This window comes from Eupeodes corollae, chromosome 2, assembly GCF_945859685.1.
Source record: "Eupeodes corollae chromosome 2, idEupCoro1.1, whole genome shotgun sequence".
NCBI lineage: Eukaryota > Metazoa > Arthropoda > Insecta > Diptera > Syrphidae > Eupeodes > Eupeodes corollae.
Genome location: NC_079148.1, coordinates 106,846,900 through 106,867,628, shown reverse-complemented (window position 1 = coordinate 106,867,628; position 20,729 = coordinate 106,846,900). Strand labels below are relative to the sequence as shown.

Here is a 20,729-nt window from a genome sequence, read left to right as displayed (position 1 = left end):
TACTATATCGTGACATTGTGTATACGAATTCTATTTATTCAAATTATAAAAATCATGTATCTCTTATTACGATCACGATATTATCGAATACTTTGAAATTACCGCTAGTGAAGGGTACGTTGTGTAGTACCCGTGGCATGATGGTTAGTGCGTTGGATTGTCATGCAAGGGGTCTTGGGTTCAATCCCTGCCTGTGTCACCTTAATTTAAAAAATTAATTTTCGCGGGTACTACCTCTTGCGAGGAATTGACAAATCCTTCAAGAGTAATTCTTGTCATGAAAAAGTGCTTTCTCAAACTAGCCGTTCGGATTCGGCCTAAAATTGTAGGTCCCTTCCATTCCTGACAACAGTACACGCACACAGGAATGGTAGAGAGTTGTAAGTCACTAGGCCCTGGTTCACAACGGACTGTTGCGCCACCCCATTTGATTTGATTTGAAGGGTACGTTGTATTTTTTGTATTTTATTTTTCGATTCTAGTCTAGTTTCAAGGCCAAAGTTTGCACTTAGAGTTCTTGTTTTTTTTTTAACTCATACATTTTAGTACCTTACACCCCAAAAGGTTTTAAAAACAAATCTTGAAAAAGATCAACAGGGTGAAAAAAGGGTGAAATTCTGTTGATAGATTCGGGTGTAGTAGATTTATCAAACTAGATAGATAGATAGATAATTGATTTAAAGATTATTTTATAAATATTACATAAATATTATATTACAAAAATCATAATAGCATGGCATTTGCCGTCTGCCAGATTGACAACTTTAATAAATTGAATTACCGTACTTAACAATGAAAAACAAAAACAATTAAAAGAAAAAAAACATTTTAAAAAGGCCAATTTAAAAAACAGAGAAAAAAATCGACTATAGCAAATTTAAAGCGTCACAAGTCTTCATTCATAATTCTGGATCTATATCGTAACGCAACTTTGCATTAGTTATAGAGCATCCTTTCATTCAGAATACGAAGAACTTGTTCCTCTGATAAAAAGTCACTTCCAAGAATATTTCTTCTAGTTTCCCTTAAATTTGGACACGTTCCGACGAAATGTAAAACGTTCTCTCTTTCTGCTAAATTACAAATAATACACTCCAGTGATAAATCGGGTCCGTGCGGTATGAAGTTCAGGTTGAGTAGTTTACTTCTTAGCTTGACCATTGTAGCAATTACGTTTACATTGTTTACATCATGGAAATAGTTCCTTTCTGCGAGATTATGGTTGAGCCTACTGCAAGCAAGGTACCAACTGTTTCAGCTGCATATTCTGCTCTACACTTCTCATCTACTGCTGCTATAACCTTGTACATAAGAGTTTTATTGTGCGATACATCTTCCACATTGAAATTAAAATTTAAATTACATCCTTCTGTAAGACTCGACCACTCACTGTACCAGTAAGTTGGGTCTTCTACAGCTTTTACTACTAGTTTTCTAACAAGTCGGTATTCGTTCATACTAAAAACGTGCAAGAGATAATCCGCTTGCATCTTTAGGGTCTATATAAAGAGAGGTGATAGTCCGGTTTCCAGAATAATCACGTTATTTGGAGTATTTTTTGGCAGACGAAATATTCTCTTAACATAATGTGTTAAGAATTTCTCCACCGTGTGAAACTTTTTGCATCCCCATACTTGTGAGCCATACAAAAGGCTACTTTTTGAAACTGCTTCAAATACCTAATATTTACTACTGTGAGCTATGTTTTCGTTCATAAAGCATCTTTTCCATGAATTATTAATTGCAGTTTTTTGCCTTTTGTAGTTTCTCGCTAAAATGTTTCTCCAAATTCAGGTTTCTTGAAAAAAATACTCCTAGGTATTTGTATTCGTTAACACATTCTATATCTTCTCCGTTGAAATTCCACTTTTCATTCGATGCATTTCGTCCACCCCAAAAATTACTATATCATCAGCAAACATTAATTTCTTCATACGAAATCCTGCTAAATCAACACCACCTGGAAGGTAATCTACAAGGTCATATATGAAGTGCGAAAACATGATGGGACTCAATGTACACCCCTGTCTTACTCCCGAGGTGGTTGTGAACCAATCAAAAAGCCCATTTATAAAATTATGTTGTTATTTAGTTACAGACTTTTTCATAAAGCTTTTAATAAACTTTAAAGTATGCTCCATATCATAAACATTGGGCAAAGTTCTAGATCCCTCCATTTGTATCAAGCTTTTCGCGGGCCATTCATTTCTATGGCTAAGGTTCAAAAAAACCTTTTTTTGGGTGTGAAAAAAGAAAATAATGAAAATCCAAAATACTCAAAATAGAGGTCAGCAAAGTATAATAGTAAAATTAGAATTTTTTACGCACCACACTTAAAAAACATTGAAGTAAAAGTGCTTGTTTGCCTTTTTTTAACCCAAATAGTTTATTGATACGCTAGGATTTCTCGGTTCTCAAAAATAAAGTCCTTGTCCTCACTTATATTGTCCTCTGTATTCTCATTTAAGCTCCAACAGTACTCATAATAGTCGGTCAAAGCTTTTAAGACCCAGAAACCTTGCCATAACTTCTAACCTGCTGCTATGCAAAACGATGATTCTGTCAGTTCTCAGATATAGATCCAAGATGTGGAGTTTCTTAGTAAAGAACACTTTACCTCTTAGACTTTCGCAGGTGAATTAGGACGATTCATGACATATCAGCCATGATTTTTTTTTGAAAATTGTTAAATCGTCTAACAGATACAATCCTTAAATCAAGGCATATCCCGTTACGTACCTGTACCTAACAAAACATTTTTTAATTATGTATTCTCTTTGTACGTATTGTGAGTTTATTTTTAAAACTAAGGATCTCAAATTGAAATTTAGTTGCCATTCAAAATTCTCTCCGAAACTTAGTCAAGATAAAATTTAGCACTTCGATTCTCATATTTTTGTTAAATAGTGTACATTAATTAGCTCTTAACATTTAGTAGACTTATATATTGTTAGTTGAATATATCACGAATCTTCACAATATTGATGGTCGTGGCTAAAGGGTGGAGTGATCGGGATGGTATTTCGAACATAAATGCAAATACTTATAATATTATCTGTTAGAAGGAGATATTAAAAAAGGTCTCAAAATGGCTTCTTCTTTCAATTTTTGATGGCAACATCGAGTTCAGAATTACTGTATTTTCATTTCTAAAAGGATTATATAAAGAAATAAATAGCATTTTGTGTGTTTTTGTTTTTCGAATAAAATGTACGAGTATATTAAAGAGTAATTTCTTGAAGAAAGTCTTTCTGAGCCAAACAAAAGAGATCGCCAAAAAACAAATTAGAGTTCTGACGAGAAAAAGAATTAGGAGATGCTCCTGAGGTAACATCCCTCAATATGGAACTTAGAACAAAGTTTCCAAGAGATCAATTTTATTTTCTACACTAGGTTTTGGTGTCAGAATTAAGCTCAGGTTTTAGCTGAAATTTTAGAGAAAAAACAAAAAATGGGTTGGGGTCGAAATACTGTATGAATCATAATACTGTATTTAAAATACTGTATCTCAAAATAATGTGTTTCAAAATACTGTATGACCAAAATACTGCACCTCAAAATTCTGTATTTCAAAACGCTTTAAATATGGCTAAAAAAGTGCGCACTTTTTTAAATTATCAAAACGATTTTTATTTGTTAGCCTTATTTACGGCATTTTGAAATACAGAATTTTGAAAACAGAATTCTTTTTTTAAGAACCCAGCATAATAACAAATTCATTATCATAATGTTCTAATATACTCCTCTTGAACAATACCATATGTACCTATGATAGTTCATAAGTCTTTGAAATAATAAAAACAAAAACAATGTGAATGGTGCCGTCTTCTTATTTTTTCTTTACCATTTTTCTTCTTAGATATTATAAGATACAGTATTTTTACAATACAGCATATTGAGACACAGTATTTTAAATTTACAGTATGTTGAAATACAGGATATTAATCATACAGTATTATGACAATACAGTATCGTACAGTATCATACAGAATTTTGACCATACAGTATTTTAAAATACAGCATTTCGACCTGCTCCCAAATCAAATTAAGCTCGAGCTGCGTACTACGCTTTAGTTTCGTGAAAACAATAACCTGCCACATAGCTGTGGATTGCCCAGAACAAAAGCTTCTGCATCCGTTCTAAAATTTAAATTTTCAAATTTTGTGTACAAAAAATCAAGCAAAGATGGTTTTCTGCTAATTTGTTATAATTCTTTTGGTATGACAGTCTGTTTATTAAATTTAAAAATAGTAATCACTTCAGTTTAATTTTACCAGCAACTATGCATGACTTTGATTTCAATCAGAAATAAGAAACAAAAAATAAAGAAAATATTCTTATAAAACACACTTTTTCTAGATTTAAATACTTGAAATGCTCTACTGAGCGTAACATAACTCTAATTATTTTACTTTTGAAATATACATACCTTTCCGTACTAAAAAGGAAAAAATATTTTTTGTATATGTTTTATGAGATTCAAAGAAATCTTCAACTCATATGCTTTTGTTGTTTTCATTCACATCTTTATATTATATTTATCTAAGATGTGAGCCTATTAATCAAAGCAACAATAGAAGCTAAATAATGATCCATAACTCGAGAGAGAAACCTGAATGTTAACATAAAGTTACCACATTCGCTTTTAAATCTGGTCAATAGAACGATGTGTTTCAATACTTCAGATTTGGTTGTACATATCTATAAATTTGTATACATTCACCACGCAGCAAGAAAAAATATCTACAGAATGTACATATATATAACCTAGAGTATTTTTTAGAAAGTGCAAATATTGACAAACACAGTCCATGTCCAGCATCAGACTTGATTCTCATGAGTTGTAAGGTTAAACCATTCTTGAGAAAAGAATAGAGTCAAGTAAGAGAACTTATAGTGATTCTGTTAAGACAGGCACCATTGCTTGCCACCGATTATACTAGTTTGCTAATACATGAGTTCTTGCAAAAGAATACATTTAACTCTGGGCATCCGGTTTTAACTCGGCCGAGATAGAAATTAAAAATATCAATAACAATTATGGGTTTCATTTGACCCATTTTTAACAGTCAATGGATACAGTCAAGGAAGTAGAGTTAAATAATTATTCTTTTCTAAATTTGTAAGGAAGTGCTTCTCAGTCCTTGACAATAGTACTTGCACACAGAAATGGTTGGGAGTTTTAAGTCACTTGGCCCTAGTACTCAAACGACTGTTGCGTTTACCAATTAATTATAAACAAAGTTCTCAGTCACATTGTTACTGAAGAATTTTTTTGTCGGCAAATTACTGAAAAAATAAAAATGTATAGCCGACTCTCATCTGTATTTAAAATTTTAGGCGCCATTTGTAATTAAAGCTTTTCATTAAGTATTTAAATTTTTATTTTAATGACATGTGTTTATTGCTACCACAACACTACCACCTGGCCTATGAAAAGTGTTGGTTTGGGATCACTCTGAATCGAGAAATAACAAGTGATCTCGAAAATTAAAAGAAGGAAATATAAACAAAATAAAAATGAAACTCACAACACCCATCTTACAAAAGTTCATTAACGTCTTCGTCGAGCCAAAAGACACCACGCCATTTAAAAATCTTTCACATTCTGATGAAGTTATAATTTATCTGTGTCACACGTTTAACTGAGAGATGTCATCATTAATGTGTTTGTCTATGTTTTGTTTTTGTTTTTATTTTAATTTTCGTAAAAAAAATCTAGCTTTACTTAAGAAGCTATGATTCGATTAATTAAGACGATGGAAAACTTTAGTGGCGATAAATTACAGCCAAAGAAAATCGACTTTGATTGGGGTACCTTATCTTTATAACGTATTTATATGAACATAAATAAGTGAAATAAAAGAAGCTAGAAGATTGGATGCTTCACCTTTGCATCTGAAGGAGTTTGGGAGAAAATAAAAATTATCAAAAATTAAGTTATTATATCAAGGCTTGACCCTAATATGAGAAATAAAAATCTGTCAAAAGAATAATAACAAACTTAATGCAAATAATCACTTCCTCTTACGAATATATTTGTTTGTTGATAATTAATTTACATAATTTATTTCATTTCGATTATTAACAAATATAGACAAATATTACTTTACTTACATAAATTTGAGGAACTTACCACAATTTCTGTGATACATTTTATTTCGTAACGTTCGAAAGTATGTTGAATCAAGAATGAAATCCGATGTTTGGGTATTATTAAATATATTAAATAGGAATACAATTTTATTATTTATCCTTTTTTTTTAAATGTAACACTTTAAACAAAGAAGAGCTAGTTTATTGGAATAAGAAAATAGTAGAAATATTTAAACAAAAAACCACTATAGGGCAATTTGTTATAAGCTCAAAGGTAATTAAGTTTATTTTGTACAATTTGGAGAAACAAGCTATGACATTGATAAGAATTTGCGAGCACAAAAGGGGCTCTGCTTAGGTATTTAGTTACATTTTAAAGTAATATTTATTCTATCTGAAACTAACATTATAAGTTTGATTGGTTTTTAATGATGATCAGTAGCGGATGGTGTGAGCAGTACCATGCGTCCTTCTTGGTTGTTGGGTAGAATTAGGGAACGGATCCGCGGAAGGATTCCGGGCTTCTCTGATAGCTTCGCCTTTGTTGTGCCGCGGGCTGGCGGTTACTTAAAAGGTGCTGAAGCTTTCGTTTGTCAATATTCCAAGTGGGTCATCCGTTATGGACAGCACATCTAGATATCGGTCGTCTGGTGTTGAGTTGCCTGTAATTAAATTAACAAGAGGGTTGGGACGGTATTTGGTATATTGGTATTTTCCTTAGCATGTTAGTGCTAAAATTTTTAAATGACCTACTTTAATGCTGTAAGAAGAATGCATTTATGTGGCGGAAGCCTTTTATTCTAAATAAAATGTAAAGGTGATTAATTGAATTTGACAGCTGAAGAAAAAAAAAAAAACATTTACAAAATTAGGCACACAATACTTCTAAATTCTTGTTTATACAAGAAGGCAGATCCATTTTATTTTAAATAAAGTAAATTAAAATAAATTAAAATTAAAATCAAGAAGATAGGCTTTATTTTAAAGGATCTACTGAATATTTTTGTTTTTTGAAAATGCCAAAAAACATCGAGTGTAGCGTCCGCTTTATTCTAAAGGATCCACTTAATATTTTTGTTTTTTGAAAATGCCAAAAAATATCTAGTAGAGCTTCGACTGTGTGAACAAAAATTCTTTCAAAATGGCCCGATAACTCCTTGCTCATTTTCGAAGAAAAATGGCCCAATTATGCCTCTGGACCAAAATCCGCACCAAAGCAAACATTGAATTGTTTTTTAATGCGTGCGGGTTTCTGTGCCCCAAATGTGACAATTTGGTTGTTTACATACCCGCCATGATCAAAATGAGCTTTATCTGAAAAGATGATTTTTTTTGTCAAAAGCGTCATCTTCTCTGAGCGTTTTTCCCAGCGTTGTTCAAGCGTATAAACAACTATATGCGTTCAGCGGAAGGATAAAACTAATTAACTGTCAAATCAGACATGAGCTAAGTGTTACCATTCAGGAAATAAGCACTAGTTGAAAAAAGAACGTTAGATTGCGGACCCTTTATAACATTGTGAAAATTCAGGAAAATCTCTGGAAAATAATGTGTTTAAAGGACCTTTATACATATTTGTTATTTCAGACGAGATACGAGCGACTAATGTCTGAAGGCCAGAGAAACAGAGATAACAAATAAATAAATTTAGGGACCAAAAACCCGAATAAACTATTAAAATAAAACAAACATTTTTTTTAACTACACTACTATTTTTGTACACAAAATTAAAATAGAGAAAATAGTTGCCAGGTGTTTACTAGGAAATGAAAGAGTTGAGTTGCAAACTCTTTTTTTTTAGACCAATATGCACTACATATTTAAAAATTTGTTAAAGATTAAGAAGAAGAACTTACTTTATCCCAAAATGAAAACCATAGTAAAAATATAAAATAATTAAGTTAAACATAAAGTTTGCAACTAAACTCTTCTTTTTTACTGACTATCTATTATCATACAAATACTTGTCTCTTTATATGATTGAAGGTTATTCCATTTGTGGTAAAAACAAGTTCAAATGAAGACATCGACACTATAAGATGTCGATCACCTTCGCTAAAATAGATTATTTTGTTTCAAATTAACCATGTAAAATGTGATCACTTACTTCACTACATTGTTTTTGTATTTCAACCTACTTTTCAACCCTCTATAAGATTTATTTAAAAAAAAAATATTTCTTAACCGAATACCTTTAATAATGTATAGTCACTCTTAAGGCACCTTATTCAGTAATAAAATTATTATGGCGATACATTTCAACAAATTCTGCTCTATTAAAAATCCCAGCATACATTAGATTAAAGATAGATGCACACGCTATATGATCAGTGGATGTCTTAATTACAATGCAAATTCATAAACAACAACAAAAATTAATGAGTTTAAGAAAAACACAAGAAATCTCAAGCTCTTGTTGTTTTTGTTGCTTTTCTTGGGTAATATAAGAAAATTAACTGATTCCAAACATAGATCATAGAGCCGAAGCTACGATTATAACTGTATAGGATTTCCTCTGCAACTAGTTTACTTTCAGTTTTCAACTTTTAACTTACTGCACACGAAAGACGAAAGATGTATTACAATTACAATTAAACTTCGCTCTGAATGGTATGTGGTATGTTTGTGTCGTAATAAACTGTTAGTGGCTGTGGCAGTTAGCGGCGGCGGCAGCTTATTCAATGTGCATTAGTGCCCCATATACATATTTTTGAACTTAATTTGGTTACATGCAACTTACTCGTACTCGTAGTTAGTAACATTACTCGCTCGCACGTTAAAACCACATTTAAGTAAGACATTGACTTTTTTAAGCTGACTGCATAAATTATTGAGCGCGCCTGTAAATTAAGAAAACAAAACGGGCCTTCTTAGAATAACAATTAATGTTTATAGTATCTCATCTTTTCCTTCTTATATACACACAAGGTTACACCAACTCCCGATGATCGTGCTGAATAATAATAAACCATCTAATCTTATCTACAGCTCTAAACAATAATCTACTTGCGGTTCTAAATTGAAAAAAAAAATGAAGAAAAATGTATTAAAAACAAACGTTAAAATCAATCTACAGTGAATTTGTTTCCGCAACCAACCTCTGGGAATAAGCTGCTGTTGGTAAAGACAGCAAAAATAATAAAACTACAAGAATTCAAGGTTTGAATCATTGCAAGTTAGCTGTTATACTGTTGCCTTTCATTTGAGCCAGGATTGCAAGTCACGCTACCTCTTACCACCACCGAACGTCGTTCACGTCTCCGCCGCCACCGTGGTCCGTCCGTCTGTCGTCGTCGTCCCCATCGTCATCACCGTGTTGGGATAGTGTCGTTAAGGCCAAAGTATGCGGTACTACAACTTACTCTAGCTCTGTCCCGTCTTATGGAAATGTTGGGAAAAGGTAACAAACAGAAGTTAGTCGTGTGCGTTGTTTCTGGGTTCAATGACTTTCACTTTGCTACATTATAAGTCGACTTTGTCCGTTCCATTGCAGCCAGTTTAGTTGTAGTGTTGTGTGAAGTTGTTACCTTATGTTACCTTCTTTGGGTTGTAAATTTTGTTTTGTTGATTTCTTATTTCACTTTTGAAAGACATTCGTCTCTCGACTATTATATGTTCTTCAAAAATTGAAAATAATGTAGTAATGGTTCTCACTGAAAGTCTTTGGATTTGTTGTACATTTTAATAACTTAAAAGAAACACGAAATTGAGGTCGCCGAAAATGCCTTCAGGGAAAATAAATTCTTAGACAATATAGGTACACTTTTGATGCATGTTAGAAGATAGCTGACTTATTACTATTTCAAATAAAGTATGTAATAAAAGTTAAACAAAAAAATAACATAAATAAGTCATGACTTCGACTGAGACTACAAACATTTTTGGATTGGAATATTTTGTCTTTCTTTGGAAATAAATGGTTTCGAGTTATTTAATGAATTCTACAATTAATTTGTTCTTACAAAACCAAGTACAATGAAAACATTGTTAAAATTTGTTTAAGTAATTAAGTACAAGATACGAGTATAATTGGGATTAATAATTCTCAATTTAAAGAAGAAATCAAACAATGGTTTTATTTCTGTAACTCAACAGAGATCTTTTATAAGTTTTGTGTTTTCAATATTTTATTTTAATGTTATGACTAAGCCAAGTGACGATGTGTGTCTATTGTTCTCACAACAATTTAAAATTATTCAAACAAGATTCAAAGAATAATAAAATTAACTTCGTTCTATTATGAGAAAAATTAAAATTTCATATTTTGATTTTATTCTTAAAACCAATGAATTAAATCAGCGGAGGTCAAGAACAAATAATTATTTGTTATTTCTTAAAGTATCATAATTTTTGAATAAATTTATACATAGATTGAGCTTTATTAAGGTTTTATGTGAATATCAAAACATAAAATAATTTAAATCCCCGAATAAATGTTGATCTTTGTTCAGTTTCTTTCTTTTTTGTTCTGCGTAAATTGATAGAAATTGTTTTTTTTTTTATATTTTAATATGTTTATTATTCTATTAAAGGGCTATTTTAATGCCCACATACTCGTATCCCAGTTATAAGAAAAACGATTAAGAATCTGTTTTTATTATAGTTCAAGAGGCGACCGTTGAATAGCCGTGTTTATTAGGTAAGAGATTTTATTTTACTCAATGGATTAATTTATCCAGAATAAATAAAATGCAAATAGGTTGCTACAGTATTTCCACCATAATTTAGTTCTAAGGTACTTACTTACTTACTTACTTACTTAAGGTGGAGCTACAGTCCGGGGCGGACCTGGGCCTCAACCAACAAGCGTCTCCAGCCAGCTCGGTCCCTAGCTAGCTGTCTCCAGTTTCGCACGCCAAGTTGGTTGAGGTCCTCTCCCACCTGGGTGCGCCACCTGATACTTAGTTCTAAGGTATCAATGTAAAACTACATCAAATTTATAGATCAAAAGGTATTGGTTTGCCCAAAAGCGTTTTTTTTAAACAAAATGCAAAATGTTGCTAATAAAAAAAAAATACTAAATGATGTTGCTAATTTAAATCAAACAAGAAGAATTATGAATTTGTGTATTTTTTAAATTGTTTTCAATAAACAAATATTAAAAGGCCCGTTTTCAGTTAGCGACAATACTATCCATTATTCAGGATCACTTTATTATGTCACTACCATTTTACGAGTAAAGTAACCATATTGTAATCGCTCCGATTTGTCGAATTGAAAATGTTGACATTTCTTAACGTTTCCAAGTCCCTAAAATCTAAATCAAAGATTTTTAAAGAGATATATCTGTTGGTGCGTGTTTACGTACGTTCATATCTCAAAAACAAAGTAGATTTTTATTGGATGAATGACATTAATTGTGGATTGCATTCCAGCCTCTTTTTTGATTTATTTTACTTTAATTCAAAAACTAGGCAGAGTCATGGAATGAGCGTTTTTTACAGAGATGTCAGTATTTTAACCATGACTTGGTTTTTATAAAAGTTATGATAGTATTGGCAGTTTATCTCTAGATTTGTCATTTTTGAAGAAGTCGAATTTTGTTGGCATCCCCAAGGTTAGTGGTTACTAGTTTCAACCTTTAATTTTTCTCATATTTGTGAATGACTTTTAATATAGGGAAACGTGATAATTTGAAAAAGTTAACGAAATTCATTGAGTTTCTTAAAAATCTGAAAGTAATACAAAAATATAAATTTCAATTTTCATGCCTTATAGCTTCCTAAGCAATGAATCGTTGGTTGGATCTTTTGAGGAGGACCTTTTTTCAATGGCCTAACAATTTTGAAACAAATCTATTTTGATTAAAAACTAGTTTCTGCATCCAACTTAAACTTGCAAATAGTTAACAAAATATAACTCAAAGCGATAGAACTATTATGAAGCTTGACTTGATAGTCCTTGGTTACTTTTTGATGGTGATGGGCAAATTATTATTCCAAGTTTCGGGATTTTTGCGCTTATTTGTATTGTTTAGCCTGAATGAGAATTTTTACTTCTGACGTATAAGAACTTTGATGGCGGAGAAGTCTAAAAAAAGTGGATCCTCCAATCGCTTACACCTATCTGTCTGTCTTCGCGCCTACAGCCCAAACAATTGAGTCGATTGACATCAAATTTGAAAGTTAATATTTTAAGTTAATTTGCATTAGGGTTTTTTTGAGATCAAAAATTACAGAAGTCCCCATACAAATTTGTTGGCCAAAAATCAAAAATTTGAATTTTCTCAAAAATGATACAATATATTTTTAATAAATTGTCAACGTTTTTTTTAACTTGGCTTCTTTTAATAAAATAAAAAATATTTTCCTATTGCTCTAAAAGGGTACCAAATTTTTCAAATTCAAATTTTTGAAAACAAATTTTTTTTGGAGGTACATCTTTAAATCTTAAAATACAGGTTATATTTTTAAATCTCCTTCGATACATGAGCAAACTCGTGCGACCCAATCGTTCATTTTTTTTTTAAATCCATGATTGGAAATCAACGGCAACACCTTTATTATACCTAACTTATATAACTTTTCTCAAAGCCAGAAATGTATTCTCGCCGTGAATTTCAAAAAAATAATGTTGCTTTCGTTCATAGTACCAGGAAAAAATAATTTTAAATATCAAATTTAAAAACAACAGACAAATTATTTAAATAAAACATTTGTTTCCCATTGTTTGCTATTTTTCAGTAATCAATAACTTTGTCAATTATTGATTAACTCCCAAAATGCCAAATCTAAAAATATATTTTTGTTTTTGAGAAAATTAGAAAGAATAACATCTCATATACCAATAGTCTCTTCTCTGGTCAGAAAGAATCGTTTCCGTAACTCCTGTAGTTCCAAAGATTTTCGCACTTCGAGGTCTGAACGCAACATGGCAAATCTCGAAAAGACTGCAAAAACCTTATTTTTTCGGGTATTGCCCATTATAACCAGGTTCGATAGTTTCTTCCTCATATACATATGTAGGTATGTGTATGTACATTTTACGATTTTAAGCTTAATGAATTTTCTTCATTTCAAGCCCAATCAAGTGTCTGAAAACATAATGCTTTCCGACAAGAAAAAAAACAATTGAAATGTGGAACACTAAGGACAAATGATCTAATGTTTTCAAATTCGATTGCGCTCGATTCCTAGCATCTATGTGTGTGTATGTAATTGGCCGCTTTAATTTTTTTTGGAGAGTAAAGGTCAAAAGAAACATTAAGAAAATTGAAAATTTCAATATTAAGTTATTTAAATCCTTCTATTTGTTTGTGTGGCTTCAATGCTAGACAGATATTTCTTTTGTTTCTTGGGATCGGGTGCAAATAGCACTACATTTTAGAACTTCTTTTTATTTTTGAAATTAGAAACTGAAAATATTCCAAACTAAGGCATTCAATTTTAATTTAATTACGGTATCTAAGTTATATTAATTTTAAATCACAAAATTCAATTGGCACAAGCAAAGTTGAAAGCCTTTCCTGCAAAACTGGGAACTTTGACTGCTGAATGTTCGCATTTTCGAAACATTTTTGAAGCGTGTATTTTTATTTTTTTTGTTTGTTTATAATTGCGTAAATTTAACTTATTAATGTCAAAAGTTAACAACTTCAAAAGTGACACTATGTATGCAAAACACTCTTAAGTTCAAACATTCCTTAAAAATCTTGACCATGTGACCCTAAGAATATCGTAATAGGAGTATAGTGTAGGACTCTTATCAATTTCTATGATTGCTAAGTTACAAAACCCATCAGCTTGACGAGTTTTTTTTAGTTTTTAATTAAGATTTCTTTTTTGATATTGTAATGTTTATTTTCTACAAAAGCCCACTTATACCGAATTATCTTAATTATCTGAGAGCATGATTTGCTTTAATACAAGCATTACATTTTATTCATCAACAAAATGTCATTATTCGTTTTTACTAGAAGAAACAAAAATCATAGAAATGTGTGATTTTAGCTAAACCATCACTCTTGTACATAGTTAAGGTTGGAAAATAAAAATTAAACAAATAATGTACCTCAACATGTATGCCATCGGTCTTGGGAACATTAAGAATAAGTTCCCACAATTTACCCATTGTTCAGCATTTTTTTAACTATACTTTCTTATTCTTTTATACACAAAAAAAACATATTTTTTCTTGATTATATGATTGATGATGAGATTTCTGATAAACTTGAAAACGTAATTTTGTTTTAATGTTTTTCGTCTCATTCTTTTCTGTTTTGTGTATTTCCCAGGAATAGACCCAGAAGGAAGCAAATTAAAGTACAGTATCTCGGGGCCGGTATTTTCTGTTGACCGAGATACTGGAGTTGTGCGACTACGACAACAATTGGATCGTGAGGCGCAAAATTACATTGAACTTATTTTGAGCATCACCGACGAAGGCATCTACGGAACCGAACCTAATACAATTTCTTTACGAAGAGAAATTCCAGTGCGTGATTATAATGACAATAATCCGATCTTCATTGGCCGACCTTACAGTGTGTCGGTGAGTGAAGCGACAGCAGTAGGATCGATGTTGGACGTAAGACCCAACATAATAGTTACAGATCGCGATGAAGGTGTCAATGCGGAAATCGAATTGAGATGCTTCCAGGAAACAAAGAGTGAAAATGACATATGTGAAACTTTTCTTGTGACCGCTGACAAAATATCTGAAGGGAACTACACAGCGCGCTTGACTTTACTTAAGGAGCTTGACTTCGAGAGCAGACCATCCTACATTATGACAATTTTGGCACGTGATAAAGCTGTGGGCAATCAACTAAGCTCGTTTGCTACCGTTTCGATAAATGTTATTGACGTCCAGGACCAGCCACCAATTTTCACAAATGCTCCGTACTCTGCCACCGTAGAGGAGAACACCCCATCTGATCAGTCAATCTTAACGATCACTGCCATCGATGGTGATATTGGGATCCCTAGGCCGGTCCGTTTAAACTTGGAAGATGAACCTTTCGGTCACTTTAAGTTGGAGCCCATTGGTTCGTTGAGAGATGGCAAAGCTATTCTTCGGACAACAGACGTTCCTCTTGACAGAGAGAATCCTGAGATTCTTCAAAATGGTGGAGTGTATGTATTTACTGTGAGAGCCACAGAACTGGTGAATGGTGAAGAATCGACAGACTTTTCCAGAACTCAAGTCACTATAGTTGTAACCGATGTAGACGATCACAATCCAGAGTTTAACGAGGATCTCTTCAACATATCCATTCCGGAGAATCTGCGAAATGGAATGGCTCTGCCCGGACTTTCTGTTTTCATCAATGACAAAGATATGGGGGACAACAGCCGTTACCAATTATCTCTGAGACCAATAAAAAATGCCGATCAAGTGTTCAGTGTTAGTCCCACCAGCAGTCAAGGCCGAACTCCGGTCGTTGTAAAAATTCTTGACTCCAATAAACTCGACTACGACGTCAAAGATCCAAGCTTACGCATCTTTGAATTTGATCTTGTTGCTCTTGTGAATGGTGAAGAGAAGTCTAGTGCTCGTGTGATTGTGAATTTGCTAGATGCCAACGATAACTCACCGGTATTCCAACAGAACACCTATCGCTTCAAGATTGAAGAAAACAGTCCCGGAGGAACGACAGTTGGTGACATCAAGGCAACCGATAAAGATTCCAATGAATTCGGGGCCATAAAATATTTGCTTAGAGGTTTTGGCTCCGACAATTTCTATATTGACCCCGAAAACGGGCGCTTGTATATTTTCAAAAGTCTTGACTATGAAAAACAGAGTAGCTATAGTCTTACGATAGTAGCAAAAGACGGTGGCGGTCGGGAGTCAAATGCAAATGTTTTTGTAGATGTGGTTGATTTGAATGACAACTATCCGATGTTTGAGAGTTCGGAATACAGGAGAACAGTACGGGAGGAAGCCATAGATTTTGAACCACAGTTTTTCGTACGAGCAATTGATATTGATGGGCCGGCACAAGGTGGTGGAAAAATAGAATACGCTATAGTTTCGGAGAATAGTATCTCGGGAAATGTTTTCGAAGTCAACAAAATTACGGGAGAAATCACTTTAAAGAAGGCTGCATGGTCAATGGACACAGAACGCGGAGAATATGAGGTCATTGTTTCTGCAACTGACTTTGGTAAGTATTAACCTATAAGTACAATCAGACCATTATATTTTGTAAATTGTATATTTCTTAAAGGTTCACCACCACTTCAAAATACCACCCGTGTCCTTGTACGTGTTGGCATATCGGGAAATCAAAGGCCAATATTCAAAGGTCACTTTCAAAGTACTGAGCAGGTTCCAGTTAAAGGGCCACCCAGCTATCGAGTATCAATACCAGAAAATGCAGAATCCGGGTTAAATGTAACAACTGTAACTGCAATCGACCCCGATGGCTTAGATTCACTCCTGACCTATAGAATTGTCGGTGCTAATGATAATTTTGTAATAAACGAAAGGTGATATTTTCAACAAAAAAAAAACTAAGAACTCTATTAAATTATTTGTCTTTTCTTTACTTTGTATAGAAGTGGCCTCATTCAAGTTTCCCCACAAGCTCGATTGGATCGCGACTCAAACATGGATAACTTTGAGATAGTTGTCAATGCAGTTGATGCCGGTATACCTATTCCAGAAACTGCCACTACAACTGTCTATGTCAATATTAAGGACATTAATGATGAACCTCCTAAATTTGAACACTCCAGCTACATAGGTTACGTCTCGGAGAGGACTGACATTGGTGAAAGAGTTCTTAAGGTCACTGCCACCGATAAGGATTTGAATGCAAAATTACAATATCAAATCAAAGGCTATGTTAAAGCCACAACAAAAGCTGGTGTTGCCATAACTAATCTTCGAAATAACTACAATGCCAACGAAGCTTTCCGAATAAATCCGGAGACAGGTGAAATTCTTGTAAATGGGGTTCTGAGGCATGATGTTGCTGCTGTCATTATTTTCACAGTAGAAGTTCGTGATTTAAATGCAGAAGTCAACAAGGATCTTCAAGTCGACACAACAGAAATCACAATTTATGTGCAATCGTTTAAAGACACTAACCCGGTTTTTAAAAACAAAGGCTGGAAAAGTTCAAAGCCGGTAGTGAATGTGAAAATCAAAGAAGAAATGCCTATAGGAAGCACTTTATTTACGCTCACAGCTGATGATCCAGTGACAAACTATCCAATTAGTAAATTTGAACTTGTCGATATGGAAGATTTGGAATTCTTCAATTTGCTGCAGCGTAGTGGGGAAGTTATGCTTAAGAAACGTTTAGACTATGAAAACCTGACTGCAAATGTGTTTGAGTTTCAAGTTAAGGCTGTATCCGACGATGGAACACGAAACACAATTACCAAAGTCAACATCACAGTGGAAAATGTTAATGATAATGCCCCCATTTTTGATCAAAGCTCATATAATGCCACACTGATCGAAAACAAGGTGCATCCGGAGAAAGTTATAAAAGTTCATGCCACCGATCTAGATGCTTCACTTAGTACTCGGGACAATCAACTGGGCTACCATAGGGTTATGTACTCCCTCCAGGGTGAAAATTCAGCGTTTTTCAACATCAACAACGAAACTGGAGAGATCACCATCGCCCCAAATCAAACAATTGATCGTGAATTAAATTCAAAAATTCGTCTGTTAGTTAAGGCCGAGGATTCGCCAGGAATGCCATCGGATTCCAAGCAAAGTATTGTAGATCTGATAATTGATATTCTTGATGTAAATGACAATGCTCCTGAGTTCACACAGAAGAACTATACAGCAGTCATCCAGGAGAATGTGCCAGAAGAATCATTTGTCGTAAAGGTTTTTGCCAATGACCCAGATGAAGGTCCAGGAGGTGAAATTCGATATGATTTCGTCGATGAGGGTGAAGTCAAGGGTTTGTTTCGCATTAATCCCTTGAATGGAGAAATCAAAACTAAACGGGAACTTACAGGCAAGGGAAGATCTGAGCCGTATGAGTTGATGGTTAGAGCTCAGGACAATGGTGGTCAGGTTCAAAAGCAACAGTCACTTTGGTCCGATGTAAAAGTAACCTTGTTTATTGGTGATGTTAGTGCAAATGATGGTATTCCATATTTCATTTCACCAAAAATTGGAGAATTTGGTAATGTTTTTGAGGTAAGTTCATAATTCAAGTGAATAATTCTCCTATTAAGAGATATTAATAAATTGTTTTCTTCTTGAAGAATGCCACAATTAACTCACCAGTGTTTAAAGTTCGAGCTAGTGACCCGGACAGTCCGAGTACCCCTTCGGGGACACTTTTCTATAGGATACAAAACGATACAGCTGATGCAGGAGCTTTTGAAATTGATGAAAATACTGGCTGGATAACTACAGCTATTCCATTGGACCGTGAAACTAAAGACATCTACAATGTTATATTGGAAGTTTTTGACAACGGTCAGCCAAGACAATCTGTGACGAGAATTTTGAAAATCAACGTTTTGGACGTCGATGATCATGAGCCTAAGTTTGAAAGGGATTTCGTAAGTTAATTGTTGATCTTAACCAAACTAAATTAAAACAAAAACAGAACTGTTTAAAGCCATTTCTTTGATATTGGAGCCACAAGAGATGGGCTTAAATCGTTCTTTAACTTTGTACACAAATGTTCGGTTGGACACTTGTGAATAATTTCTAATGAAACAACAATGGACTCCTACAAAATGCTAGATTTTTAAGTACAATCCAAATTTTTGGCTTTCATTTTCTACGTTTTCTTAGGTCGTCTGACTTTAATTGGCTAATTTTCAACACATAAGGCTCAAATCAGTACATTTAGCCAATAAAGCTGAACGGCTTAAAAGTTAAAATCTTACTTGTTATTCTGTACAACTGTTTCAAAAAATAGTTGCATCAAAAATATTTCGCAAATTTTCATCAAAAAAATATTTGTTTTTCTTCCAGAATGATCAACCTCTTGAAATGACAGTTTTTGAAGACGAACCTATTGGAACAATTGTTGGAAATCTAACCGCCATTGATGAGGATATTGGAGAAAACGGAGATATCGATTATATCATCACTGATGGTAACACCGATGATGTTTTTACAGTTGAAAGAACGAATGACAGCACGGCTTTGATTCGAACAACCCGTAAAATAGATCGTGAAATAGTTGAATCCTTCACTTTGACAATCAAATGTTTTAAGTTTAATTCAAAACCACCATCGAATGCCGCCAGCTCGACTCCCTACGATCCATATGATCTTTCCGAAATAAGAGTTCAAATAAAGATCCAAGACATTGATGATAATCTTCCACAATTTGCAAGAAAGAATCCTTCTGTTGGAATTCGTATCAACGTCCCCATCGATACAGTTATAGCTACAATTCATGCCACTGATATAGATGCTGAAGCACCGCCAATTGTGTTATCCATTGACAATGTCACTTTTGTACCGCAATTCTATAAACGAGCGAAAAATATGTCCCAAAACTCCGTTGGTAGTTTATTCACACTCAATAACAAAACCGGTGAATTACGAACAGGAGGATCTTTTACAAACTATGTTGATGGATATTTCCAGCTTCGTCTACGAGCTAATAATTCGGACAATGTCAAGCGCCACACCTTTAATAACCTTAAGGTATTTGTCATACGAGACAAGTCGTTATTAAAGTTTGTTTTTGCTCGTCCACCAGGAGAGATTCAGGGAATTATTCAACCTTTCCAAGAGCAGCTTCAAAAGAAGCTAAAGCCAATGAATTTGGAAGTACACATTCTAGACACTCAAGTGCTTACCCGACCTGACATGAGTCTGGACTTCACTTCAACCAGTTCATGTTTCCAGATATTCAAAAATGGAGCTGCAATACCCTTAATTGAGATGCAAAAGCTCATGGACTCAAACAAACTGAAACAGGAACTTTTCGATACTTACGTCGAATTCGGTGTGAGTCAGGTGGAACCGTGTTCGATTCGGAAACATGTTGCTGCTGCCAGTCTTATGTCATCGCCAGGAACTTGGCTGGTTATAATAGCTGCGTTCATTGGTATAGCTGCTATTATTGCCACTTGCACGGCTTGTTGTTCAGCTAAAAAGTAAGTTTTTCAAAATTAAATAAAAAATCATAACTCTTATTAAATATATTGTTGATTATTGCAGATACAAAAAGCACTCGAAAAGAATGCCCACACCAAGACCACCGCCTGAACCGTTTGGAGTTGGGGTACCTGCAGTATTTTATTCCGAACCAATTTACGGGCCATTGTAGTGAATTCTCTAATTTTAAGATTTAAGTTAAAAAGTTTGTAAATACTTTATATATTATCCACTTTAATCCTATAAACTATTCCCCTATTATTATCTTATACTTAAAATTAAAAGTGATGCGCTTTTTTGAATGATATAAGTTTTGTGATAAAAATACTCAATAACTTTTGTATAAGTTAAATATTTTTTGATTGTAATAAGTTTTCGTATAAAATGCATCTACGACGGCGTGTTTACTATAAATAATAACATACTTAAACTATGTTTAATGATTTGGTGTTAATGACTATACGCTTATCTATATTGCCATGTGAAAAAAGGCGTTTGGTCACTTTTAGCTGTAATATTGTAACATCTTTGAATCGAACTATAAATAAAAACTTTGTATGTACATTAATTTTTAAGTCAAAAGTTA

At 33.5% G+C, this 20,729-nt stretch overlaps 1 protein-coding gene across 1 annotated transcript in view; it reads left to right on the top strand.

Moving 5' to 3' along the window:
- The window catches only part of LOC129945685 (cadherin-23), a 22,624-nt gene extending 1,895 nt beyond the window's left edge, over positions 1 to 20,729 (top strand). Inside the window, exons 2-7 of the mRNA XM_056055540.1 lie at positions 14,331 to 16,205; positions 16,269 to 16,530; positions 16,600 to 18,211; positions 18,280 to 18,582; positions 19,004 to 20,142; positions 20,207 to 20,729. Of these exons, the coding sequence (XP_055911515.1) occupies positions 14,331 to 16,205; positions 16,269 to 16,530; positions 16,600 to 18,211; positions 18,280 to 18,582; positions 19,004 to 20,142; positions 20,207 to 20,315 (5,300 nt within the window). The 3' untranslated portion in view covers positions 20,316 to 20,729. The remainder of the gene's footprint in view (positions 1 to 14,330; positions 16,206 to 16,268; positions 16,531 to 16,599; positions 18,212 to 18,279; positions 18,583 to 19,003; positions 20,143 to 20,206) is intronic.